This window comes from Oncorhynchus clarkii, chromosome 5 (genome assembly GCF_045791955.1).
Source record: "Oncorhynchus clarkii lewisi isolate Uvic-CL-2024 chromosome 5, UVic_Ocla_1.0, whole genome shotgun sequence".
NCBI lineage: Eukaryota > Metazoa > Chordata > Actinopteri > Salmoniformes > Salmonidae > Oncorhynchus > Oncorhynchus clarkii.
The window spans coordinates 88,865,694-88,893,418 of record NC_092151.1 but is presented as its reverse complement, the minus strand read 5'-3'; the positions used below and the strand labels follow the sequence as shown (position 1 = coordinate 88,893,418).

The following is a 27,725-nucleotide window of genomic DNA, read 5'->3' as shown; positions in this document are numbered from 1 at the left end:
GAGGAGGGAGATGGAAAGAGAGAGAGGGATGGGAAGAGGTGGAAGACAGAAAGAGAGAGGGATAGCAAGAGGTAGAGGATGGCAAGAGGTAGAGGACAGAAAGAGAGAGGGATGGCAAGAGGTAGAGGACAGAAAGAGAGAGGGATGGGGAGAGGGAGAGGACAGAAAGAGAGGGATGGGAAGAGGTAGAGGACAGAAAGAGAGAGGGATGGGAAGAGGTAGAGGACAGAAAGAGAGAGGGATGGGAAGAGGTATAGGACAGAAAGAGAGAGGGATGGGAAGAGGGAGAGGACAGAAAGAGAGTGGTGGGAAGAGGTATAGGACAGAAAGAGAGAGGGATGGGAAGAGGTAGAGGACAGAAAGAGAGAGTTGGAGCTAGATGAGGAGGGAGATGGAAAGAGAGAGAAGGATGGGAAGAGGTGGAGGACAGAAAGAGAGAGGGATAGCAAGAGGTAGAGGATGGCAAGAGGTAGAGGACAGAAAGAGAGAGAGATGGCAAGAGGTAGAGGACAGAAAGAGAGAGGGATGGGAAGAGGTAGAGGACAGAAAGAGAGAGGGATGGGAAGAGGTATAAGACAGAAAGAGGGGGGGGGGGGAAGAGGTATAGGACAGAAAAAGAGGGGGCTGGGAAGAGGTATAGGACAGAAAGAGAGAGGGATGGCAAGAGGTAGAGGACAGAGAGAGAGAGGGATGGCAAGAGGTAGAGGACAGAGAGAGAGATGGGAAGAGGTAGAGGACAGAAAGAGAGGGATGGCAAGAGGGAGAGGACAGAAAGGGATGGTAAGAGGTAGAGGACAGAGAGAGAGAGGGATGGTAAGAGGTAGAGGACAGAGAGAGATGGGGAGAGAGAGAGAGAGGGATGGGAAGAGGGAGAGGACAGAGGGGGATGGGAAGAGGTAGAGGACAGAGAGAGAGAGGGATGGGAAGAGGTAGAGGACAGAAAGAGAGAGGGATGGCAAGAGGTAGATGACAGAGAGAGAGAGGGATGGCAAGAGGTAGAGGACAGAGAGAGAGATGGGAAGAGGTAGAGGACAGAGAGAGAGATGGGAAGAGGTAGAGGACAGAGAGAGAGATGGGAAGAGGTAGAGGACAGAGAGAGAGATGGGAAGAGGTAGAGGACAGAGAGAGAGATGGGAAGAGGTAGAGGACAGAGAGAGAGAGGGAGAGAGAGAGAGAGAGATGGGAAGAGGTAGAGGACAGAAAGAGAGAGGGATGGGAAGAGGTAGAGGACAGTGAAAGAGAGAGAGAGAGAGAGAGAGAGAGAGAGAGAGAGAGAGAGGGAGGGATGCTAAGAGGTAGAGGGCAGAAAAAGAGGGGGATGGCAAGAGGTAGAGGACAGAGAAAGAGAGGGATGGGAAGAGGTAGAGGACAGAGAGAGAGATGGGAAGAGGTAGAGGACAGAGAGAGAAATGGGAAGAGGTAGAGGAGAGAGAGAGAAATGGGAAGAGGTAGAGGACAGAGAGAGAAATGGGAAGAGGTAGAGGACAGAGAGAGAGATGGGAAGAGGTACAGGACAGAGAGAGAGGGGGATGGCAAGAGGTAGAGGACAGACAGAGAGATGGGATGGGAAGAGGTAGAGGACAGAGAGAGAGATGGGAAGAGGTAGAGAGAGGGGTGGTAAGAGGTAGAGGACAGAGAGAGAGAGGGAGAGAGAGAGAGAGGGATGGGAAGAGGTAGAGGACAGAGAGAGAGAGGGATGGGAAGAGGTAGAGGACAGAAAGAGAGAGGGATGGGAAGAGGTAGAGGACAGTGAAGAGAGAGAGAGAGAGAGAGAGAGAGAGAGAGAGAGAGAGAGAGGGAGGGATGCTAAGAGGTAGAGGGCAGAAAGAGAGGGGGATGGCAAGAGGTAGAGGACAGAGAAAGAGAGGGATGGGAAGAGGTAGAGGACAGAGAGAGAGATGGGAAGAGGTAGAGGACAGAGAGAGAAATGGGAAGAGGTAGAGGAGAGAGAGAGAAATGGGAAGAGGTAGAGGACAGAGAGAGAAATGGGAAGAGGTAGAGGACAGAGAGAGAGATGGGAAGAGGTACAGGACAGAGAGAGAGGGGGATGGCAAGAGGTAGAGGACAGACAGAGAGATGGGATGGGAAGAGGTAGAGGACAGAGAGAGAGATGGGAAGAGGTAGAGAGAGGGGTGGTAAGAGGTAGAGGACAGAGAGAGAGAGGGAGAGAGAGAGAGAGGGATGGGAAGAGGTAGAGGACAGAAAGAGAGAGGGATGGGAAAAGGTAGAGGACAGAGAGAGAGAGAGAGAGAGAGAGAGAGGGGGATGGGAAGAGGTAGAGGACAGAGAGAGAGAGGGATGGGAAGAGGTAGAGGACAGAAAGAGAGAGGGATGGCAAGAGGTAGAGGACAGAGAGAGAGAGGGATGGCAAGAGGTAGAGGACAGAGAGAGAGATGGGAAGAGGTAGAGGACAGAGAGAGAGATGGGAAGAGGTAAAGGACAGTGAAAGAGAGAGAGAGAGAGAGAGAGAGAGAGAGAGAGAGAGAGAGAGAGAGGGAGGGATGCTAAGAGGTAGAGGGCAGAAAGAGAGGGATGGGAAGAGGTAGAGGACAGAGAGAGAGATGGGAAGAGGTAGAGGACAGAGAGAGAAATGGGAAGAGGTAGAGGAGAGAGAGAGAAATGGGAAGAGGTAGAGGACAGAGAGAGAAATGGGAAGAGGTAGAGGACAGAGAGAGAGATGGGAAGAGGTACAGGACAGAGAGAGAGGGGGATGGCAAGAGGTAGAGGACAGACAGAGAGATGGGATGGGAAGAGGTAGAGGACAGAGAGAGAGATGGGAAGAGGTAGAGGACAGAGAGAGAGAGGGAGAGAGAGAGAGAGAGATGGGAAGAGGTAGAGGACAGAAAGAGAGAGGGATGGGAAGAGGTAGAGGACAGTGAAAGAGAGAGAGAGAGAGAGAGAGAGAGAGAGAGAGAGAGAGAGGGATGCTAAGAGGTAGAGGGCAGAAAAAGAGGGGGATGGCAAGAGGTAGAGGACAGAGAAAGAGAGGGATGGGAAGAGGTAGAGGACAGAGAGAGAGATGGGAAGAGGTAGAGGACAGAGAGAGAAATGGGAAGAGGTAGAGGAGAGAGAGAGAAATGGGAAGAGGTAGAGGACAGAGAGAGAAATGGGAAGAGGTAGAGGACAGAGAGAGAGATGGGAAGAGGTACAGGACAGAGAGAGAGGGGGATGGCAAGAGGTAGAGGACAGACAGAGAGATGGGATGGGAAGAGGTAGAGGACAGAGAGAGAGATGGGAAGAGGTAGAGAGAGGGGTGGTAAGAGGTAGAGGACAGAGAGAGAGAGGGAGAGAGAGAGAGAGGGATGGGAAGAGGTAGAGGACAGAGAGAGAGAGGGATGGGAAGAGGTAGAGGACAGAAAGAGAGAGGGATGGGAAGAGGTAGAGGACAGTGAAAGAGAGAGAGAGAGAGAGAGAGAGAGAGAGAGAGAGAGAGAGAGAGGGAGGGATGCTAAGAGGTAGAGGGCAGAAAGAGAGGGGGATGGCAAGAGGTAGAGGACAGAGAAAGAGAGGGATGGGAAGAGGTAGAGGACAGAGAGAGAGATGGGAAGAGGTAGAGGACAGAGAGAGAAATGGGAAGAGGTAGAGGAGAGAGAGAGAAATGGGAAGAGGTAGAGGACAGAGAGAGAAATGGGAAGAGGTAGAGGACAGAGAGAGAGATGGGAAGAGGTACAGGACAGAGAGAGAGGGGGATGGCAAGAGGTAGAGGACAGACAGAGAGATGGGATGGGAAGAGGTAGAGGACAGAGAGAGAGATGGGAAGAGGTAGAGAGAGGGGTGGTAAGAGGTAGAGGACAGAGAGAGAGAGGGAGAGAGAGAGAGAGGGATGGGAAGAGGTAGAGGACAGAAAGAGAGAGGGATGGGAAAAGGTAGAGGACAGAGAGAGAGAGAGAGAGAGAGAGAGAGAGGGGGATGGGAAGAGGTAGAGGACAGAGAGAGAGAGGGATGGGAAGAGGTAGAGGACAGAAAGAGAGAGGGATGGCAAGAGGTAGAGGACAGAGAGAGAGAGGGATGGCAAGAGGTAGAGGACAGAGAGAGAGATGGGAAGAGGTAGAGGACAGAGAGAGAGATGGGAAGAGGTAAAGGACAGTGAAAGAGAGAGAGAGAGAGAGAGAGAGAGAGAGAGAGAGAGAGAGGGAGGGATGCTAAGAGGTAGAGGGCAGAAAGAGAGGGGGATGGCAAGAGGTAGAGGACAGAGAAAGAGAGGGATGGGAAGAGGTAGAGGACAGAGAGAGAGATGGGAAGAGGTAGAGGACAGAGAGAGAAATGGGAAGAGGTAGAGGAGAGAGAGAGAAATGGGAAGAGGTAGAGGACAGAGAGAGAAATGGGAAGAGGTAGAGGACAGAGAGAGAGATGGGAAGAGGTACAGGACAGAGAGAGAGGGGGATGGCAAGAGGTAGAGGACAGACAGAGAGATGGGATGGGAAGAGGTAGAGGACAGAGAGAGAGATGGGAAGAGGTAGAGAGAGGGGTGGTAAGAGGTAGAGGACAGAGAGAGAGAGGGAGAGAGAGAGAGAGGGATGGGAAGAGGTAGAGGACAGAGAGAGAGAGGGATGGGAAGAGGTAGAGGACAGACAGAGAGATGGGATGGGAAGAGGTAGAGGACAGAGAGAGAGATGGGAAGAGGTAGAGAGAGGGGTGGTAAGAGGTAGAGGACAGAGAGAGAGAGGGAGAGAGAGAGAGAGGGATGGGAAGAGGTAGAGGACAGAGAGAGAGAGGGATGGGAAGAGGTAGAGGACAGAAAGAGAGAGGGATGGGAAAAGGTAGAGGACAGAGAGAGAGAGAGAGAGAGAGAGGGGGATGGGAAGAGGTAGAGGACAGAGAGAGAGAGGGATGGGAAGAGGTAGAGGACAGAAAGAGAGAGGGATGGCAAGAGGTAGAGGACAGAGAGAGAGAGGGATGGCAAGAGGTAGAGGACAGAGAGAGATGGGAAGAGGTAGAGGACAGAGAGAGAGATGGGAAGATAAAAGGACAGAGAGAGAGATGGGAAGAGGTAGAGGACAGAGAGAGAGAGGAGAGAGAGAGAGAGAGATGGGAAGAGGTATAGGACAGAAAGAGAGAGGGATGGGAAGAGGTAGAGGACAGTGAAAGAGAGAGAGAGAGAGAGAGAGAGAGAGAGAGAGAGAGAGAGAGGGAGGGATGCTAAGAGGTAGAGGGCAGAAAGAGAGGGGGATGGCAAGAGGTAGAGGACAGAGAAAGAGAGGGATGGGAAGAGGTAGAGGACAGAGAGAGAGATGGGAAGAGGTAGAGGACAGAGAGAGAAATGGGAAGAGGTAGAGGAGAGAGAGAGAAATGGGAAGAGGTAGAGGACAGAGAGAGAAATGGGAAGAGGTAGAGGACAGAGAGAGAGATGGGAAGAGGTACAGGACAGAGAGAGAGGGGGATGGCAAGAGGTAGAGGACAGACAGAGAGATGGGATGGGAAGAGGTAGAGGACAGAGAGAGAGATGGGAAGAGGTAGAGAGAGGGGTGGTAAGAGGTAGAGGACAGAGAGAGAGAGGGAGAGAGAGAGAGAGGGATGGGAAGAGGTAGAGGACAGAGAGAGAGAGGGATGGGAAGAGGTAGAGGACAGAAAGAGAGGGGGATGGGAAGAGGTAGAGGACAGAGAGAGAGAGGGATGGGAAGAGGTAGAGGACAGAGAGAGAGAGGGATGGGAAGAGGTAGAGGACAGAAAGAGAGAGGGATGGCAAGAGGTAGAGGACAGAAAGAGAGAGGGATGGCAAGAGGTAGAGGACAGAGAGAGAGATGGGAAGAGGGAGAGAGAGGGGGAGAGAGAGGGAGAGAGAGAGAGGGATGGGAAGAGGTAGAGGACAGAGAAAGAGAGAGAGAGAGAGAGAGAGAGGGATGGTAAGAGGTAGAGGACAAAGAGAGAGGGATGGCAAGAGGTAGAGGACAGAGAGAGAGGGGGATGGCAAGAGGTAGAGGACAGAGAGAGAGATGGGACGAGGTAGAGGACAGAGAGAGAGATGGGAAGAGGTAGAGGACAGAGATAGAGATGGGAAGAGGTAGAGGGCAGAGAAAGAGATGGGAAGAGGTAGAGGACAGAGAGAGAGAGGGATGGGAAGAGGTAGAGGACAGAAAGAGAGAGGGATGGCAAGAGGTAGAGGACAGAGAGAGAGAGGGATGGCAAGAGGTAGAGGACAGAGAGAGAGATGGGAAGAGGTAGAGGACAGAGAGAGAGATGGGAAGAGGTAAAGGACAGAGAGAGAGATGGGAAGAGGTAGAGGACAGAGAGAGAGAGGGAGAGAGAGAGAGAGAGATGGGAAGAGGTAGAGGACAGAAAGAGAGAGGGATGGGAAGAGGTAGAGGACAGTGAAAGAGAGAGAGAGAGAGAGAGAGAGAGAGAGAGAGAGAGAGAGAGAGAGAGGGAGGGATGCTAAGAGGTAGAGGGCAGAAAGAGAGGGGGATGGCAAGAGGTAGAGGACAGAGAAAGAGAGGGATGGGAAGAGGTAGAGGACAGAGAGAGAGATGGGAAGAGGTAGAGGACAGAGAGAGAAATGGGAAGAGGTAGAGGAGAGAGAGAGAAATGGGAAGAGGTAGAGGACAGAGAGAGAAATGGGAAGAGGTAGAGGACAGAGAGAGAGATGGGAAGAGGTACAGGACAGAGAGAGAGGGGGATGGCAAGAGGTAGAGGACAGACAGAGAGATGGGATGGGAAGAGGTAGAGGACAGAGAGAGAGATGGGAAGAGGTAGAGAGAGGGGTGGTAAGAGGTAGAGGACAGAGAGAGAGAGGGAGAGAGAGAGAGAGGGATGGGAAGAGGTAGAGGACAGAGAGAGAGAGGGATGGGAAGAGGTAGAGGACAGAAAGAGAGGGGGATGGGAAGAGGTAGAGGACAGAGAGAGAGAGGGATGGGAAGAGGTAGAGGACAGAGAGAGAGAGGGATGGGAAGAGGTAGAGGACAGAAAGAGAGAGGGATGGCAAGAGGTAGAGGACAGAAAGAGAGAGGGATGGCAAGAGGTAGAGGACAGAGAGAGAGATGGGAAGAGGTAGAGAGAGGGGTGGTAAGAGGTAGAGGACAGAGAGAGAGAGGGAGAGAGAGAGAGAGGGATGGGAAGAGGTAGAGGACAGAGAGAGAGAGGGATGGGAAGAGGTAGAGGACAGACAGAGAGATGGGATGGGAAGAGGTAGAGGACAGAGAGAGAGATGGGAAGAGGTAGAGAGAGGGGTGGTAAGAGGTAGAGGACAGAGAGAGAGAGGGAGAGAGAGAGAGAGGGATGGGAAGAGGTAGAGGACAGAGAGAGAGAGGGATGGGAAGAGGTAGAGGACAGAAAGAGAGAGGGATGGGAAAAGGTAGAGGACAGAGAGAGAGAGAGAGAGAGAGAGGGGGATGGGAAGAGGTAGAGGACAGAGAGAGAGAGGGATGGGAAGAGGTAGAGGACAGAAAGAGAGAGGGATGGCAAGAGGTAGAGGACAGAGAGAGAGAGGGATGGCAAGAGGTAGAGGACAGAGAGAGAGATGGGAAGAGGTAGAGGACAGAGAGAGAGATGGGAAGATAAAAGGACAGAGAGAGAGATGGGAAGAGGTAGAGGACAGAGAGAGAGAGGGAGAGAGAGAGAGAGAGATGGGAAGAGGTATAGGACAGAAAGAGAGAGGGATGGGAAGAGGTAGAGGACAGTGAAAGAGAGAGAGAGAGAGAGAGAGAGAGAGAGAGAGAGAGAGAGAGAGAGAGAGAGGGAGGGATGCTAAGAGGTAGAGGGCAGAAAGAGAGGGGGATGGCAAGAGGTAGAGGACAGAGAAAGAGAGGGATGGGAAGAGGTAGAGGACAGAGAGAGAGATGGGAAGAGGTAGAGGACAGAGAGAGAAATGGGAAGAGGTAGAGGAGAGAGAGAGAAATGGGAAGAGGTAGAGGACAGAGAGAGAAATGGGAAGAGGTAGAGGACAGAGAGAGAGATGGGAAGAGGTACAGGACAGAGAGAGAGGGGGATGGCAAGAGGTAGAGGACAGACAGAGAGATGGGATGGGAAGAGGTAGAGGACAGAGAGAGAGATGGGAAGAGGTAGAGAGAGGGGTGGTAAGAGGTAGAGGACAGAGAGAGAGAGGGAGAGAGAGAGAGAGGGATGGGAAGAGGTAGAGGACAGAGAGAGAGAGGGATGGGAAGAGGTAGAGGACAGAAAGAGAGGGGGATGGGAAGAGGTAGAGGACAGAGAGAGAGAGGGATGGGAAGAGGTAGAGGACAGAGAGAGAGAGGGATGGGAAGAGGTAGAGGACAGAAAGAGAGAGGGATGGCAAGAGGTAGAGGACAGAAAGAGAGAGGGATGGCAAGAGGTAGAGGACAGAGAGAGAGATGGGAAGAGGGAGAGAGAGGGGGAGAGAGAGGGAGAGAGAGAGAGGGATGGGAAGAGGTAGAGGACAGAGAAAGAGAGAGAGAGAGAGAGAGAGAGGGATGGTAAGAGGTAGAGGACAAAGAGAGAGGGATGGCAAGAGGTAGAGGACAGAGAGAGAGGGGGATGGCAAGAGGTAGAGGACAGAGAGAGAGATGGGACGAGGTAGAGGACAGAGAGAGAGATGGGAAGAGGTAGAGGACAGAGAGAGAGATGGGAAGAGGTAGAGGGCAGAGAAAGAGATGGGAAGAGGTAGAGGACAGAGAGAGAGAGAGAGAGACAGAGAGATGAACCTGGAGAAGAGTCCCCTAAGCAAGCTGGTCCTGGGGCTCTGTTCACAAACACAAACACACCCTACAAAGCCCCAGGACAACAGCACAATTAGACCCAACCAAATCATGAGAAAACAAAAAGATAATTACTTGACACATTGGAAAGAATTAACAAAAAAACAGAGCAAACTAGAATGCTATTTGGCCCTAAACAGAGAGTACACAGCGGCAGAATACCTGACCACTGTGACTGACCCAAAATTAAGGAAAGCTTTGACTATGTACAGACTCAGTGAGCATAGCCTTGCTATTGAGAAAGGCCGCCGTAGGCAGACATGGCTCTCAAGAGAAGACAGGCTATGTGCTCACTGCCCACAAAATGAGGTGGAAACTGAGCTGCACTTCCTAACCTCCTGCCCAATGTATGACCATATTAGAGAGACATATTTCCCTCAGATTACACAGATCCACAAAGAATTCGAAAACAAATCCAAATTTGAAAAACTATATCTACTGGGTGAAATTCCTCAGTGTGCAATCACAGCAGCAAGATTTGTGACCTGTTGCCACTAGAAAAGGGCAAACAGTGAAGAACACACACCATTGTAAATACAACCCATATTTATGCTTATTTATTTTATCTTGTGTCCTTTAACCATTTGTAAATTGTTAAAACACTGTATATATATATATATAATATGACATTTGTAATGTCTTTACTGTTTTGAAACCTCTGTATGTGTAATGTTTACTGTTAATTTTTGTTGTTTTTCACTTTATATATTCACTTTGTATGTTGTCTACCTCACTTGCTTTGGCAATGTTAACACATGTTTCCCATGCCAATAAAGCCCTTGAATTGAATTGAATTGAATTGAATTGAGAGATGGGAAGAGGTAGAGGACAGAGAGAGAGAGAGAGAGATGGGAAGAGGTAGAGGACAGAGAGAGAGAGAGAGATGGGAAGAGGTAGAGGACAGAGAGAGAGAGAGATGGGAAGAGGTAGAGGACAGAGAGAGAGAGAGAGAGATGGGAAGAGGTAGAGGACAGAGAGAGAGAGAGAGAGATGGGAAGAGGTAGAGGACAGAGAGAGAGAGATGGAAAGAGGTAGAGGACAGAAAGATAGAGAGAGGGATGGGAAGAGGTAGAGGACAGAAAGATAGAGAGAGGGATGGCAAGAGGTAGAGGACAGAGAGAGAGAGGGATGGGAAGAGGTAGAGGACAGAGAGAGAGAGAGGGATGGGAAGAAGTAGAGGACAGAGAGAGATGGGAAGAGGTAGAGGACAGAGAGAGAGATGGGAAGAAGTAGAGGACAGAGAGAGAGATGGGAAGAGGTAGAGGACAGAGAGAGAGATGGGAAGAGGTAGAGGACAGAGAGAGAGATGGGAAGAGGTAGAGGACAGAGAGAGAGATGGGAAGAAGTAGAGGACAGAGAGAGAGATGGGAAGAGGTACAGGACAGAGAGAGAGGGGGATGGCAAGAGGTAGAGGACAGACAGAGAGATGGGATGGGAAGAGGTAGAGGACAGAGAGAGAGATGGGAAGAGGTAGAGAGAGGGGTGGTAAGAGGTAGAGGACAGAGAGAGAGAGGGAGAGAGAGAGAGAGGGATGGGAAGAGGTAGAGGACAGAGAGAGAGAGGGATGGGAAGAGGTAGAGGACAGAAAGATAGAGAGAGGGATGGGAAGAGGTAGAGGACAGAAAGATAGAGAGAGGGATGGCAAGAGGTAGAGGACAGAGAGAGAGAGGGATGGGAAGAGGTAGAGGACAGAGAGAGAGAGAGAGGGATGGGAAGAAGTAGAGGACAGAGAGAGAGAGGGAGAGAGAGAGAGAGGGATGGGAAGAGGTAGAGGACAGAGAGAGAGAGGGATGGGAAGAGGTAGAGGACAGAAAGATAGAGAGAGGGATGGGAAGAGGTAGAGGACAGAAAGATAGAGAGAGGGATGGCAAGAGGTAGAGGACAGAGAGAGAGAGGGATGGGAAGAGGTAGAGGACAGAGAGAGAGAGAGAGGGATGGGAAGAAGTAGAGGACAGAGAGAGATGGGAAGAGGTAGAGGACAGAGAGAGAGATGGGAAGAAGTAGAGGACAGAGAGAGAGATGGGAAGAGGTAGAGGACAGAGAGAGAGATGGGAAGAGGTAGAGGACAGAGAGAGAGATGGGAAGAGGTAGAGGACAGAGAGAGAGATGGGAAGAGGTAGAGGACAGAGAGAGAGATGGGAAGAGGTACAGGACAGAGAGAGAGGGGGATGGCAAGAGGTAGAGGACAGACAGAGAGATGGGATGGGAAGAGGTAGAGGACAGAGAGAGAGATGGGAAGAGGTAGAGAGAGGGGTGGTAAGAGGTAGAGGACAGAGAGAGAGAGGGAGAGAGAGAGAGAGGGATGGGAAGAGGTAGAGGACAGAGAGAGAGAGGGATGGGAAGAGGTAGAGGACAGAAAGATAGAGAGAGGGATGGGAAGAGGTAGAGGACAGAAAGATAGAGAGAGGGATGGCAAGAGGTAGAGGACAGAGAGAGAGAGGGATGGGAAGAGGTAGAGGACAGAGAGAGAGAGAGAGGGATGGGAAGAAGTAGAGGACAGAGAGAGATGGGAAGAGGTAGAGGACAGAGAGAGAGATGGGAAGAAGTAGAGGACAGAGAGAGAGATGGGAAGAGGTAGAGGACAGAGAGAGAGATGGGAAGAGGTAGAGGACAGAGAGAGAGATGGGAAGAAGTAGAGGACAGCGAGAGAGATGGGAAGAGAGACTTACAGAGCCTTCAGAAAGTATTCATACTCTCCCCACGTCTTGTTGTGTTACAGCCTGAATTAATAATGTATTAACTGTATTATTTTCTTTCCCCCATGTCGATACAATACCCCATAAAGACAAAGTGAAAACATGTTCTTTGGCACATTTATTGAAGGTGAAATATAGAAATATCTCCATTACTTAAGTATTCACGCCACTGAGTCAATACTTTGTAGAAGCACCTTTGCCAGAGATTACAGCTGTGAGTCTTTCAGGGTAAGTCTCTAAGAGCGTTCCACACCTGGATTGCACAACATTTGCACACTATTCTTTTCAAAATTCTTCAAGGTCTGTCAAATTGGTTGTTGATCATTGCTAGACAACCATTTTCAGGTCTTTCCATAAATTTCCAAGTAGATTTAAGTCAAAACTATAACTCGGCCACTCAGGAACATTAATTGATTTCTTGGTAAGTAACTTCAGTGTAGATTTGGCCTTGTGTTTTAGGTTATTCTCTAACTGAAAGGTGAAAGCAGACTGAACCAGGTTTTCCTCGAGGATTTTTGCCTGTGCTTAGCTCCATTCAGTTTATGTTTTATTGTGAAAAACTCTTCTTTGGGATAGGGGGCGGTATTTTGACGTCCGGATGAAAAGCGTGCCCAAAGTAAACTGCCTGCTACTCAGGCCCATAAGCTAGGATATGCATATAATGGGTAGATGTGGATAGAAAACACTCTAGCGTTTCCAAAACTGTTAAAATAATGACTGAGTATAACATAACTGAAATGGCAGGTGAAACCCCGAGGACAAACCATCCCAAAAACTCTTTAGAAAACGTTTCAGGCTGGTTTATGGGAAATGGTAGTTTTTCTAGGTGGCTCCCATTTTGTCTGTAGTGTTTCCAAGCGCGTGAATGAGAGCGCGTTCTTTGGTATTTTTCTCGGTAAAGACAATAACGTCTTAAATTTGATCATTTATTTGCGTATTTGGGTTTGATTATAAACGTTAATTGACTTGTTTGGAAAAGTTTATTGGTAACGCTCAAGGTTCTAAACGATATCTTAACCGCCATCGATAAGAAACAATACTGTGCCGCCGTATTCATCGACCTGGCCAAGGCTTTCGACTCTGTCAATCACAACATTCTTATTGGCAGACTCAACAGCCATGGTTTTTCAAATGATTGCCACGTCTGGTTCACCAACTACTGGTAGAGTTCAGTGTGTCAAATCGGAGGGCCTGTTGTCCGGGCCTCTGGCAGTCTCTATGGGGGTGCCACAGGGTTCAATTCTCAGGCCGACTCTCTTTTCTGTATACATCAATGATGTTGCTCTTGCTGCTGGTGATTCTCTGATACACCTCTATGCAGACGACACTATTCTGTATACCTCTGGTCCCTCCTTGGACACTGTGTTAACTAACCTCCAGACGAGCTTCAATGCCATACAACTCTCCTTCCGTGGCCTCCAACTGCTCTTAAACGCAAGTAAAACTAAATGCATGTTATTCAACCGATCACTGCCCGCACCTGCTCGCCCGTCCAGCATCACTACTCTGGACGGCTCGGACTTAGAATACGTGGACAACTACAAATACCTAGGTGTCTGGTTAGACTGTAAACTCTCCTTCCAGACTCACATGAAGCATCTCCAATCCAAAATTAAATCTAGAATCGGCTTCCTATATCGCAACAAAGCATCCTTCACTCACGCTGCCAAACATACCCTCGTAAAACTGACCATCCTACCGATCCTCGACTTTGGTGATGTCATCTATAAAAATGCCTCCAACACTCTACTCAACAAACTGGATGCAGTCTATCACAGTGCCATCTGTTTTGTCACCAAAGCCCCATATACTACCCACCACTGTGACCTGTACGCTCTCGTTGGTTGGCCCTTGCTTCATACTTGTCGCCAAACCCACTGGCTACAGGTTATCTACAAGTCTCTGCTAGGTAAAGCCCCGCCTTATCTCAGCACACTGGTCACCATAGCAGCACCCACTCGTAGCACGCGCTCAAGCAGGTATATCTCACTGGTCACGCCCAAAGCCAATTCCTCCTTTGGTCGTCTTTCCTTACAGTTCTCTGATGCCCATGACTGGAACGAATTGCAAAAATCTCTGAAGCTGGAGACTCACATCTCCCTCACTAGCTTTAAGCACCAGCTGTCAGAGCAGCTTACAGATCACTGCACCTGTACATAGCCCATCTGTATACAGCCCATCTATCTACCTACCGCATCCCCATACTGGTATTTATTTATTTATTTTGCGCCTTTGCACCCCAGTATCTCTACCTGCACATTCATCTTCTGCCGATCTACCATTCCAGTGTTTAATTGCTATATTGTAATTACTTCGCCACCATGGCCTATTTATTTCCTTAACTTACCTCATTTGCACTCAGTGTATATAGACTTTTTGTTTTCTTTTGTTCTACTGTATTATTGACTGTATGTTTTGTTTATTCCATGTGTAACTCTGTGTTGTTGTATGTGTCGAATTGCTATGCTTTATCTTGGCCAGGTCGCAGTTGTAAATGAGAACTTGTTCTCAACTAGCCTACCTGGTTAAATAAAACAATTGGGTTAAATACATTTTTTTTCAATGTTTGGGATTCTTTTTGTATGCATTTTGAAGGAGGGAAACAAATGGATTATTGACTGAAGCTAAACTGAGTTTTTATGGAAATAAAGAAGGAGTTTATCAAACAAAAGGACCATTTGTAATGTAACTGGGACCTTTTGGAGTGCCAACAGAAGAAGATCATTAAAGGTAAGGCATATATTATATCGCTATTTCTGACTTTCGTATCGCAACTCCCTGGTTGAAAATGATTTGTTATGCATGTGTGCTGGGCGCTGTCCTCATATAATCGCATGGTTTACTTTTGCCGTAAAGCCAATTTGAAATCTGACACGGCGGCTGGAGTTAAGCTTTATTTTGATGTATTGCACTTGTGATTTCATGAAAGTTGAATATTTATAGTAATTTAATTTGAATTTGGCGCTCTGCATCTCTCACCAGATGTTGGCCAGGTGGGACGGTAGCGTCCCACTGATCAGCAAGAAGTTAACAATACCCATAACATGATGCAGCCACCACTATGCTTGAAAATATGAAGAGTGGTACTCAGTGATGTATTGGATTTTCCCCAAACATAACACTTTGTATTGAGGACAAGAAGTTAACAATACCCATAACATGATGCAGCCACCACCATGCTTGAAAAATATGAAGAGTGGTACTCAGTGATGTATTGGATTTTCCCCAAACATAACACTTTGTATTCAGGACAAGAAGTTAACAATACCCATAACATGATGCAGCCACCACCATGCTTGAAAATATGAAGAGTGGTACTCAGTGATGTATTGGATTTTCCCCAAACATAACACTTTGTATTCAGGACAAGAAGTTAATTGCTTTGCTACATTTTTTACAGTATTACTTTAAAGCCTTGTGGCAAACAGGATGCATGTTTTGTAATATTGTATTATGTACAGGCTTCCTTCTTTTCACTCTAATTTAGGTTAGTATTGTGGAGTAACTACAATGTTGTTGATCCATCCTCAGTTCTCCTATCACAGCCATTAAACTCTGTAACTATTTTAAAGTCACCATTGGCCTCATGGTGAAATTTCTGTAGTGACTGGGTGTATTGATACACCATCCATCTACCAATAGGTGTCCTTCTTTGCGAGGCATTGGAAAGCCTCCCTGGTCTTTGTGGTTGAATCTGCTCAACAGAGGGACCTTACAGATCATTTTATGTGTGAGGTTCAGAGATGAGGTAGTCATTCAAAAACTATTATTGCACATAGAGTCCATGCAACTTATTATGTGACTAGTTAAGCAAATGTTTACTCGTTAACTTTTTTTAGGCTTGCCATAACAAAGGGTTTGAATACTTATTGACTCAAGACATTTCATTTTTTTAAATTAATACATTTTTCAAAAAACATGTCCATTTTGACATTATGGGGTATTGTATGACAAAAAAATATACATTTAATTCATTTTAAATTGTATGAATCTCTGAAAGCACTGTAGGAATAGTGTGTGTGTATCACCAACCTGTCTCTTCTTCTCCATTCTCCGTGGCGAAAGACTCTTGGTGCTGGTGGGAGACCCTGAACAGATCGGCCTGCCCTCCTCCTCTTCCTGAGAGAGAGAGAGAGAAAGAGGGAGAGAGAGAAGAGAGAGAGAGAGAGAAAGAAAGAGAGAGAGAAGGGAGAGAGAGAGAGAGAAAGAAAGAGAGAAGGGGGAGAGAGAGCGATAGAGAGAAAGACAGAGAGAGAGAGAAGCCCTTGAATTGAATTGAATTGAGAGTGGGAGAGAAGGAGAAGAGAGAGAAAGAAAGAGAGAAGGAGAAGAGAGAGAGAAAGAAAAAAGGGGGAGAGAGAGCGATAGAGAGAAAGACAGAGAGAGAGAGAGAAAGAAAGAGAGAAGGAGAAGAGAGAGCGATAGAGAGAAAGACAGAGAGAGGGAGAGATAGAGAGAAAGAGAGAGAGAGAATATTTGAGTGAGCGTGTCACATTGTATGTAAAAGATCCTATAACAGCCAGTAATACATGTGTATTTTGAGTGTGGTCAGGTCAAATCTGTTTAAAACAGAAAAATACAGCCTGGAGAGAACCTGTTCGTCATCCAGCGCCCCTCTCCTCAGCCTCTCTCTGACACTCAGTTCAAACGAAAGCCATCAGGCTTATGGAGACATTAATCTTATAACATTAGCTTTGAAGGAATCAGCGGCTCATTGATAAAATATGGGTTAGGGCTGTGGCTGGATGACAGAGGGACGCTGGGTAAACATGTACACTCCTGAACTAAACTCATCTCTGAGTGAGCACAAACTCCATAACCAACAGTGTGTGTGTGTGTATGCGCGCGTGTGTGAGCGTGCATGTCCACATTTGTGACATGCACGCATCTTGAACTGCACTGTTGGGTAAGGGCTTGCAAGTCCGCATTTCACGGTAAAGCCTACACTTGTTGTATTCGACGCATGGTACAAATAAAGTTTGATTTGAATTTTTGGTTTGAATTCACATAGCTCACCCTTTGTTTAAGCCTGCGAATGCCCCTCTTGGCATGACTCTTGGCCTGTAGGAGAAACACAGGCATTAGAAATAAACACAGGCTCCATTAATATTCGACACTGTTCTGGTTCGATCCCACACACTAGATTTCTGAAAACTTTTGGTATTGTGCAAGTTTGAAACTGGGGAAAAATTTAACCAAAAAGGAACATAATGGCAGGGATAAAGGAGAAGGTCACTACAGATCCTGGTTCGATCCCGGGTTGTATCACAAACGGCCGTGATGGGTCCAATAGGGCGGCGCACAATTGGCACAGCGTCGTCCAGGTTAGGGGAAGGTTTGGACAGGGTAGGCCGGCATTGTAAAATAAGAATTTGTTCTTTACTGACTTGCCTAGTTAAATAATAAAAAATATGAAAGTATCTGAGGTGTGCTTGATTTGCACTTTTGGGACTATTTCAGTGGTTCCAAACTAAATCAAGAGCAGCTCCAGTATTTGAACATATCCGAGGAGGTCTGACAGGGACTGTATGGTAGATCCAGCCTTCTATAGGCCGTCTCCACAGCTGGACTTGCCTTGGTCACCGCAGTGTTGATCAGCGCTCCGCCTCTCTGCAACACACAAGCAACACATAATTGTCATTTACTGGCACGCACGCACGCACGCACGCGCGCGCACACACACACACACACACACACACACACACACACACACACACACACACACACACACACACACACACACACACACACACACACACACACACACACACACACACACACACACACACACACACACACACACACACACACACACACACACACACACACACACACACACACACACACACACACACACACACAGGAAAGCACAAACACACACATATACAGTACCAATCAAATGTTTGGACACAGCTACTCATTACAGGGTTTTTCTTTATTTTTTAAAAATGTTCTACATTGTAGAATAATAGTGAAGACATCAAAACTATGAAATAACACATATGGAATCATGTAGTAACCAAAAAAGTCTTAAACAAATGAAAATATATTTGAGATTCTTCAAAGTAGCCACCCTTTGCATTGACAGCTTTGCACACTCTTGGCATTCTCTCAATCAGCTTCACCTAGAATGCTTTTCCAACAATCTTGAAGGAGTTCTCACATATGCTGAGCACACGTTGGCTGCTTTTCCTTCACTCTGTGGTCCAACTCATCCCAAACCATCTCAATTGGGTTGAGGTCAGGTGATTGTGGAGGCCAGGTCATCTGATGCTGCACTCCATCACTCTTCTTCTTGGTCAAATAGCACTTACACAGCCTGAAGGTGTGTTGGGTCATTGTCCTGTTGAAAAACAAATGATAGTCCCACTAAGTGCAAACCAGATGGGATGGTGTATCGCTGCAGTATGCTGTGATAGCGATGCTGGTTAAGTGTGCCTTGAATTCTAAATAAATCACTGACGGTGTCACCAGCAAAGCACCCCCACACTATAACACCTCCTCCTCCATGCTTCACGGTGGGAACCAGACATACGGAGATCATCCGTTCACCTACTCTACGTCTCACAAAAATCTCACATTTGGACTCATCAGAACAAAGGACAGATTTCCACCACTCTAATGCCCATTGCTTGTGTTTCTTGACCCAAGCAAGTCTCTTCTTATTATTGGTGTCCTTTAGTAGTAGTTTCTTTGCAGCAATTTGACCATGAAGGCCTGATTCACGCAGTCTCCTCTGAACAGTTGTTATTGAGATGTGTCTGTTACTTGAACTCTGTGAAGCATTTATTTGGGCTGCAATTTCTGAGGCTGGTAACTCTAATGAACTTATCCTCTGCAGCAGAGGTAACTCTGGGTCTTCCTTACCTGTGGCGGTCCTCATGACAGCCAGTGTCATAATAGTGCTTGATGGTTTTTGCGACTGCACTTGAAGAAACTTTCAAATTCCTGACATTTTCCGTATTGACTGACCTTCATGTCTTAAAGAAATGATGGACTGTTGTTTCTCTTTGCTTATTAAAGCTGTTCTTGCTATAATATGGACTTGGTATTTTACCAAATAGGGCTATCTCCTGTAAGAAGGAAAGAAATTCCACAAATTAACTTTAAACAAGGCACAGATGTGAATTGAAATGCATTCCAGGTGACTACCTCATGAAGCTGGTTGAGAGAATGCCAAGAGTGTGCAAACCTGTCATCAAGGCAAAGGGTGGCTACTTTGAAGAATCTCAAAAATATTTTGATTTGTTTAAGACTTTTTTGGTTACTACATGATTCAATGTGTGTTATTTCATAGGTGATGTCTTCACTATTATTCTACAATGTAGAAAATGGTGAAAATAAAGAAAAATCCCTGGAATGAGTAGGTGTGTCCAAACATTTGACTGGTTTTGTACATCTACCAATACTAGAACAGTCCTAGTAGAACAATGACATCTACCAGCATCCCAGTACTATACCTTTCAGAATATACCAGCATCCCAGTACTCTACCTTTCAGAATCTACCAGCATCCCAGTACTCTACCTTTCAGAATCTACCAGCATCCCAGTACTCTATCTTTCAGAATCTACCAGCATCCCAGTACTCTACCTTTCAGATATTCAGAATCTACCAGCTACCATCATCCCAGTACTCTACCTTTCAGAATCTACCAGCATCCCAGTAATCTACCTTTCAGATATTCAGAATCCACCAGCTACCAGCATCCCATTACTCTAGCTTTCAGAATCTACCAGCATCCCAGTACTCTACCTTTCAGATATTCAGAATCTACCAGCTACCAGCATCCCAGTACTATACCTTTCAGAATCTACCAGCATCCCAGTACTCTACCTTTCAGAATCTACCAGCATCCCAGTACTCTACCTTTCAGAATCTACCAGCATCCCAGTACTCTATCTTTCAGAATCTACCAGCATCCCAGTACTCTACCTTTCAGATATTCAGAATCTACCAGCTACCAGCCTCCCAGTACTCTACCTTTCAGAATCTACCAGCATCCCAGTACTCTACCTTTCAGATATTCAGAATCTACCAGCAACCAGCATCCCAGTACTCTACCTTTCAGAATCTACCAGCATCCCAGTACTCTACCTTTCAGATATGCAGAATCTACCAGCATCTCAGTACTCTACCTTTCAGATATGTAGAATCTACCAGCATCCCAGTACTCTACCTTTCAGATATTCAGAATCTACCAGCTACCAGCATCCCAGTACTCTACCTTTCAGAATCTACCAGCATCCCAGTACTCTACCTTTCAGATATGCAGAATCTACCAGCATCCCAGTACTCTACCTTTCAGATATGTAGAATCTACCAGCATCCCAGTACTCTACCTTTCAGATATCCAGAGTGAAAACCTGTATGACCTTATACACGTTTTAGGGACCAGACATGAGACAAATACATGTTATATCTGTCCCATATGAAAGTATTTGAGGTGCTTGATTTGCACTTTTGGGACTATTCCATTGGTTCCAAACTAAATCAAGAGCAGCTCCAGTATTTGAACATATCCGAGGAGGTCTGACAGGGACTGTATGGTAGATCCAGCCTTCTATAGGCCGTCTCCACAGCTGGACTTGCCTTGGTCACCGCAGTGTTGATCAGCGCTCCGCCTCTCTGCAAAACAAACAACACATAATTGTCATTTACCGGCGCGCGCGCGCACACACACACGCACATACACACACACACACACACACTCGCACGCACAAACACACTCGCACGCACAAACACACTCGCACGCACAAACACACTCGCACGCACAAACACACGCACACACACACAAGCACGCACTAACACACGCGCAAACACACGCACGCACAAACACACGCACACACACACGCACACACACACAAACACAAGCACACAAAAACACACACATGATTTCCATCCACCACACTACCCAACAGACATCTGAATGTCCATACAGACATAATCCGTGTGTACGGACAGTGTGTTTTCTCTATGTATCAAATCACACAGAAAACACATTCTTAGCATCTTCAGTTTGCTTTGTTTACTGAACAGAGAGATAGACTAAACTAAAATACACTCAATTCATTGTAATTGCATATCATCTTTGTATACCTTGACGGTGTGCACCCACTGTTGATAAGACTTGGAATTACCTGCAAGACATCAAAGGCACACATAATGAAAGACACGGAGATGTGAAAGTGATTGTGATGAGACACGCTGATAACTTGAATTTTATGGGACTGGTGTAGTGTAGTGGTTTAGCATAGTGGTGTAGTATAGTGGTGCAATGGTGCAGAGGTGTAGTGTGGTGGTGTAGTAGTGGTGTAGTGTAGTAGTGGTGTAGTGTAGTGGTGTAGCATAGTGGTGTAGTGTAGTGGTGTAGCATAGTGGTGTAGCATACTGGTGTAGTATAGTGGTGTAGTATAGTGGTGTAGCATAGTGGTGTAGTATAGTGGTGCAATGGTGCAGAGGTGTAGTGTGGTGGTGTAGTAGTGGTGAACTAGTGGTGTAGTGTAGTGGTGTAGTGTAGTGGTGTAGCAAGGTGGGGTAGCATAGTGGTGTAGTATAGTGGTGTAGCATAGTGGTGTAGTATAGTGGTGTAGTATAGTGGTGTAGCATAGTGGTGTAGCATAGTGGTGTAGTGTAGTGGTGTAGCATAGTGGTGTAGTATAGTGGTGTAGCATAGTGGTGTAGTATAGTGGTGTAGCATAGTGGTGCAATGGGGTAGAGGTGTAGTGTAGTGTAGTAGTGTAGTGTAGCGGTGTAGTAGTGGTATAGTGTAGTGATGTAATAGTGGTGTAATGGTGTAGTGTAGTGGTGTAATGTAATGGTGTAGTAGTAGTGTAGTGGAGTTGTATAGTAGTGGTGTAGTAGTAGTGTAGTGGTGTAGTGTAGTGGTGTAGTGGTGTAGTGCAGTAGTGGTGTAGTGATGTAGCGGTGTAGTAGTGGTGTGGTGTAGCGGTGTAGTAGTGTAGTAGTTGTGATGCAGTGTAGTAGTGGTGTAGTGTAGCAGTGTAGTAGTGGTGTAGTGTAGAGGTGTAGTGTAGTAGTAGTGTAGTGGTTCAGTGTAGTAGTGGTGTAGTGTAGCGGTGTCGTGTAGTGGTGTAGTGTAGTGGTGCAGTAGTGTAGTGGTGTAATGGTGTAGTGTAGTGGTGTAGTAGTGAAGTGGTGTAGTGTAGTGGTGTAGTAGTGAAGTGGTGTAGTAGTGTTGCAGTGTAGTAGGGATGTAGTAGTGTAGTGAACTAGTGAACTAGTGAACTAGTGGTGTAGTGTAGTGGTGTAGTAGTGGTGTAGTGTAGTGGTGTAGTAGTGGTGTAGTGTAGTGGTGTAGTAGTGGTGTAGTGTAGTGGTGTAGCAAGGTGGGGTAGCATTGTGGTGTAGTATAGTGGTGTAGCATAGTGGTGTAGTATAGTGGTGTAGCATAGTGGCGTAGCATAGTGGTGTAGTGTAGTGGTGTAGCATAGTGGCGTAGCATAGTGGTGTAGTGTAGTGGTGTAGCATAGTGGTGTAGTATAGTGGTGTAGCATAGTGGTGTAGTATAGTGGTGTAGCATAGTGGTGCAATGGGGTAGAGGTGTAGTGTGGTGTAGTAGTGTAGTGTAGCGGTGTAGTAGTGGTATAGTGTAGTGATGTAATAGTGGTGTAATGGTGTAGTGTAGTGGTGTAATGTAATGGTGTAGTAGTAGTGTAGTGGAGTTGTATAGTAGTGGTGTAGTAGTAGTGTAGTGGTGTAGTGTAGTGGTGTAGTAGTGTAGTGGTGTAGTGTGCTGGTGTAGTGGTGTAGTGCAGTAGTGGTGTAGTGATGTAGCGGTGTAGTAGTGGTGTGGTGTAGCGGTGTAGTAGTGTAGTAGTTGTGATGCAGTGTAGTAGTGGTGTAGTGTAGCAGTGTAGTAGTGGTGTAGTGTAGCAGTGTAGTAGTGGTGTAGTGTAGAGGTGTAGTGTAGTAGTAGTGTAGTGGTTCAGTGTAGTAGTGGTGTAGTGTAGCGGTGTCGTGTAGTGGTGTAGTGTAGTGGTGCAGTAGTGTAGTGGTGTAATGGTGTAGTGTAGTGGTGTAGTAGTGAAGTGGTGTAGTGTAGTGGTGTAGTAGTGAAGTGGTGTAGTAGTGTTGCAGTGTAGTAGGGATGTAGTAGTGTAGTGGTATAGGGTAGTGGTGTAGTGTAGTGGTGTAATGGTGTAGTGTAGTGGTGTAGTGTAGTGTAGTGGTGTTGTGAAGTGTAATGGTGTAGTGTAGTGGTGTGGTGTAGTGTAGTGGTGTAGTGTAGTGTAGTGGTGTAGCGTAGTGTAGTGGTGTAGTAGTGAAGTGGTGTAGTGGTGTAGTGTAGTGGTGTAGGGTAGTGGTGTAGTGGTGTAGGGTAGTGGTGTAGGGTAGTGGTGTAGTGTAGTGGTGTAGGGTAGTGGTGTAGTGTAGTGGTGTAGTGGTGTAGGGTAGTGGTGCAGTGTAGTGGTGTAGTGTAGTAGTGTAATGGTGTAGTAGTGAAGTGGTGTAGTAGTGAAGTGGTGTAGTGGTGTAGGGTAGTGGTGTAGTGTAGTGTTGTAGTGTAGCGGTTTAGTGTAGTGGTGTAGTGGTGTAGTAGTGAAGTGGTGTAGTAGTGAAGTGGTGTAGTGTGGTGGTGTAGTAGTGTAGTGTAGTGGTGTAGTGGTGTAGTGTAGTGGTGTAGTGTAGTGGTTTAATGTAGTGGTGTAGTGGTGTAGTGGTGTAGTGTAGTGGTGTAGTGTAGTGTAGTGGTGTAGTGTAGTGTAGTGGTGTAGTGTAGTGGTGTAGTGGTTTAATGTAGTGGTGTAGTGGTGTAGTGTAGTGGTGTAGTGTAGTGGTGTAGTGTAGTGGTGTAGTGGTGTAGTGTAGTGGTGTAGTGTAGTGGTGTAGTGGTGTAGTGTAGTAGTGAAGTGGTGTAGTAGTGTTGTGCTGGTGTAGTGTAGCGGTTTAGTAGTGGTGTAGTGTGGTGGTGTAGTGTAGTGGTTTAGCATTGGTGTAGTGTGGTGGTGTAGTGCAGTAGTGGTGCAGGGGTGTACTAGTGGTGTAGGGTAGTGGTGTAGTGTAGTGGTATAGTGGTGTAGCATAGTGGTGTAGCATAGTGGTGTAGAGTAGTGGTGTAGTATAGTGGTGTAGTATAGTGGTGTAGTGTAGTGGTGTAGTAGTGTAGTGTGGTGGTGTCATGTAGGGGTGTAGCGCTGTGGTGTAATGTAGTAGTAGTGTAGTGGTGTAGTAGTGTAGTGTGGTGGTGTCATGTAGGGGTGTAGCGCTGTGGTGTAATGTAGTAGTAGTCTAGTGGTGTAGTAGTGAAGTGGTGTAGTGGTGTAGTGTTGTGGTGTAGTAGTGTAGTGGTGTAGTAGTGTAGTGGTGTAGTAGTGTAGTGGTGTAGTAGTGAAGTGGTGTAGTAGTGTAGTGGTGTAGTGTAGTGGTGTAGTGTAGTGTAGTGTAGTGTAGTGGTGTAGTGTAGTGTTGTAGTGGTGTAGCAGTGTAGTGGTGTAGTAGTGTTGTGCTGGTGTAGTGTAGCGGTTTAGTAGTGGTGTAGTGGTGAGGTGGTGTAGTGGTGTAGTGTAGTGGTGTAGTGGTGTAGTGTAGTGGTGTAGTGTAGTGGTGTAGTGGTGTAGTGTAGTGGTGTGGTGTAGTGTAGTGGTGTAGTGTAGTGGTTTAGTATTGGTGTAGTGTAGCGGTTTAGTAGTGGTGTAGTGTGGTGGTGTAGTGTAGTGGTTTAGTATTGGTGTAGTGTGGTGGTGTAGTGTAGTAGTGGTGCAGGGGTGTATTAGTGGTGTAGGGTAGTGGTGTAGTGTAGTGGTATAGTGGTGTAGCATAGTGGTGTAGTGTAGTGGTGTAGTAGTGTAGTGTGGTGGTGTCATGTAGGGGTGTAGCGCTGTGGTGTAATGTAGTAGTAGTGTAGTGGTGTAGTAGTGTAGTGTGGTGGTGTCATGTAGGGGTGTAGCGCTGTGGTGTAATGTAGTAGTAGTCTAGTGGTGTAGTAGTGTAGTGGTGTAGTGTTGTGGTGTAGTAGTGTAGTGGTGTAGTAGTGTAGTGGTGTAGTAGTGTAGTGGTGTAGTAGTGAAGTGGTGTAGTAGTGTAGTGGTGTAGTGTAGTGGTGTAGTGTAGTGTAGTGTAGTGTAGTGGTGTAGTGTAGTGTTGTAGTGGTGTAGCAGTGTAGTGGTGTAGTAGTGTTGTGCTGGTGTAGTGTAGCGGTTTAGTAGTGGTGTAGTGGTGAGGTGGTGTAGTGGTGTAGTGGTGTAGTGTAGTGGTGTAGTGGTGTAGTGTAGTGGTGTAGTGGTGTAGTGTAGTGGTGTGGTGTAGTGTAGTGGTGTAGTGTAGTGGTTTAGTATTGGTGTAGTGTAGCGGTTTAGTAGTGGTGTAGTGTGGTGGTGTAGTGTAGTGGTTTAGTATTGGTGTAGTGTGGTGGTGTAGTGTAGTAGTGGTGCAGGGGTGTATTAGTGGTGTAGGGTAGTGGTGTAGTGTAGTGGTATAGTGGTGTAGCATAGTGGTGTAGTGTAGTGGTGTAGTAGTGTAGTGTGGTGGTGTCATGTAGGGGTGTAGCGCTGTGGTGTAATGTAGTAGTAGTGTAGTGGTGTAGTAGTGTAGTGTGGTGGTGTCATGTAGGGGTGTAGCGCTGTGGTGTAATGTAGTAGTAGTCTAGTGGTGTAGTAGTGTAGTGGTGTAGTGGTGTAGTGTTGTGGTGTAGTAGTGTAGTGGTGTAGTAGTTGTGATGCAGTGTAGTAGTGGTGTAGTGTAGCAGTGTAGTAGTGGTGCAGTGTAGAGGTGTAGTGTAGTAGTAGTGTAGTGGTTCAGTGTAGTAGTGGTGTAGTGTAGCGGTGTCGTGTAGTGGTGTAGTGTAGTGGTGCAGTAGTGTAGTGGTGTAATGGTGTAGTGTAGTGGTGTAGTAGTGAAGTGGTGTAGTGTAGTGGTGTAGTAGTGAAGTGGTGTAGTAGTGTTGCAGTGTAGTAGGGATGTAGTAGTGTAGTGGTATAGGGTAGTGGTGTAGTGTAGTGGTGTAATGGTGTAGTGTAGTGGTGTAGTGTAGTGTAGTGGTGTAGTGTAGTGTAGTGGTGTTGTGAAGTGTAATGGTGTAGTGTAGTGGTGTGGTGTAGTGTAGTGGTGTAGTGTAGTGTAGTGGTGTAGCGTAGTGTAGTGGTGTAGTAGTGAAGTGGTGTAGTGGTGTAGTGTAGTGGTGTAGGGTAGTGGTGTAGTGGTGTAGGGTAGTGGTGTAGGGTAGTGGTGTAGTGTAGTGGTGTAGGGTAGTGGTGTAGTGTAGTGGTGTAGTGGTGTAGGGTAGTGGTGCAGTGTAGTGGTGTAGTGTAGTAGTGTAATGGTGTAGTAGTGAAGTGGTGTAGTAGTGAAGTGGTGTAGTGGTGTATGGTAGTGGTGTAGTGTAGTGTTGTAGTGTAGCGGTTTAGTGTAGTGGTGTAGTGGTGTAGTAGTGAAGTGGTGTAGTAGTGAAGTGGTGTAGTGTGGTGGTGTAGTAGTGTAGTGTAGTGGTGTAGTGGTGTAGTGTAGTGGTGTAGTGTAGTGGTTTAATGTAGTGGTGTAGTGGTGTAGTGTAGTGTAGTGGTGTAGTGTAGTGGTGTAGTGTAGTGTAGTGGTGTAGTGTAGTGTAGTGGTGTAGTGGTTTAATGTAGTGGTGTAGTGGTGTAGTGTAGTGTAGTGGTGTAGTGTAGTGGTGTAGTGTAGTGTAGTGGTGTAGTGTAGTGTAGTGGTGTAGTGTAGTGGTGTAGTGGTTTAATGTAGTGGTGTAGTGGTGTAGTGTAGTGTAGTGGTGTAGTGTAGTGGTGTAGTGTAGTGGTGTAGTGTAGTGGTGTAGTGTAGTGGTGTAGTGGTGTAGTGTAGTAGTGAAGTGGTGTAGTAGTGTTGTGCTGGTGTAGTGTAGCGGTTTAGTAGTGGTGTAGTGTGGTGGTGTAGTGTAGTGGTTTAGTATTGGTGTAGTGTGGTGGTGTAGTGCAGTAGTGGTGCAGGGGTGTACTAGTGGTGTAGGGTAGTGGTGTAGTGTAGTGGTATAGTGGTGTAGCATAGTGGTGTAGCATAGTGGTGTAGAGTAGTGGTGTAGTATAGTGGTGTAGTATAGTGGTGTAGTGTAGTGGTGTAGTAGTGTAGTGTGGTGGTGTCATGTAGGGGTGTAGCGCTGTGGTGTAATGTAGTAGTAGTGTAGTGGTGTAGTAGTGTAGTGTGGTGGTGTCATGTAGGGGTGTAGCGCTGTGGTGTAATGTAGTAGTAGTCTAGTGGTGTAGTAGTGAAGTGGTGTAGTGGTGTAGTGTTGTGGTGTAGTAGTGTAGTGGTGTAGTAGTGTAGTGGTGTAGTAGTGTAGTGGTGTAGTAGTGAAGTGGTGTAGTAGTGTAGTGGTGTAGTGTAGTGGTGTAGTGGTGTAGTGTAGTGGTGTAGTGTAGTGTAGTGTAGTGGTGTAGTGTAGTGGTGTAGTGGTGTAGTAGTGTAGTGGTGTAGTAGTGTAGTGGTGTAGTAGTGAAGTGGTGTAGTAGTGTTGTGCTGGTGTAGTGTAGCGGTTTAGTAGTGGTGTAGTGGTGAGGTGGTGTAGTGGTGAAGTGGTGTAGTGGTGTAGTAGTGTTGTGCTGGTGTAGTGTAGCGGTTTAGTAGTGGTGTAGTGGTGTAGTGGTGAGGTGGTGTAGTGGTGTAGTGTAGTGGTGTAGTAGTGTAGTGGTGTAGTAGTGAAGTGTTGTAGTAGTGTTGTGCTGGTGTAGTGTAGCGGTTTAGTAGTGGTGTAGTGGTGTAGTGTAGTGGTGTAGTGGTGTAGTGTAGTGGTGTAGTGTAGTGGTGTGGTGTAGTGTAGTGGTGTAGTGTAGTGGTTTAGTATTGGTGTAGTGTAGCGGTTTAGTAGTGGTGTAGTGTGGTGGTGTAGTGTAGTGGTTTAGTATTGGTGTAGTGTGGTGGTGTAGTGTAGTAGTGGTGCAGGGGTGTATTAGTGGTGTAGGGTAGTGGTATAGTGGTGTAGCATAGTGGTGTAGTGTAGTGGTGTAGTAGTGTAGTGTGGTGGTGTCATGTAGGGGTGTAGCGCTGTGGTGTAATGTAGTAGTAGTGTAGTGGTGTAGTAGTGTAGTGTGGTGGTGTCATGTAGGGGTGTAGCGCTGTGGTGTAATGTAGTAGTAGTCTAGTGGTGTAGTAGTGAAGTGGTGTAGTGTTGTGGTGTAGTAGTGTAGTGGTGTAGTAGTGTAGTGGTGTAGTAGTGTAGTGGTGTAGTAGTGAAGTGGTGTAGTAGTGTAGTGGTGTAGTGTAGTGGTGTAGTGGTGTAGTGTAGTGGTGTAGTGTAGTGTAGTGTAGTGGTGTAGTGTAGTGGTGTAGTAGTGTAGTGGTGTAGTAGTGTAGTGGTGTAGTAGTGAAGTGGTGTAGTAGTGTTGTGCTGGTGTAGTGTAGCGGTTTAGTAGTGGTGTAGTGGTGTAGTGGTGAGG

At 46.8% G+C, this 27,725-nt stretch overlaps 1 protein-coding gene across 1 annotated transcript in view; it reads right to left on the bottom strand.

The window, feature by feature from the left end:
- Positions 1–27,725, bottom strand: part of LOC139409532 (DENN domain-containing protein 1B-like) — a 258,068-nt gene that overhangs the window by 27,505 nt on the left and 202,838 nt on the right. Inside the window, exons 17-21 of the mRNA XM_071154810.1 lie at positions 20,461–20,501; positions 19,954–19,989; positions 16,937–16,972; positions 16,379–16,423; positions 15,395–15,481 (exon numbers count right to left, since the gene is read on the bottom strand). Of these exons, the coding sequence (XP_071010911.1) occupies positions 15,395–15,481; positions 16,379–16,423; positions 16,937–16,972; positions 19,954–19,989; positions 20,461–20,501 (245 nt within the window). The remainder of the gene's footprint in view (positions 1–15,394; positions 15,482–16,378; positions 16,424–16,936; positions 16,973–19,953; positions 19,990–20,460; positions 20,502–27,725) is intronic.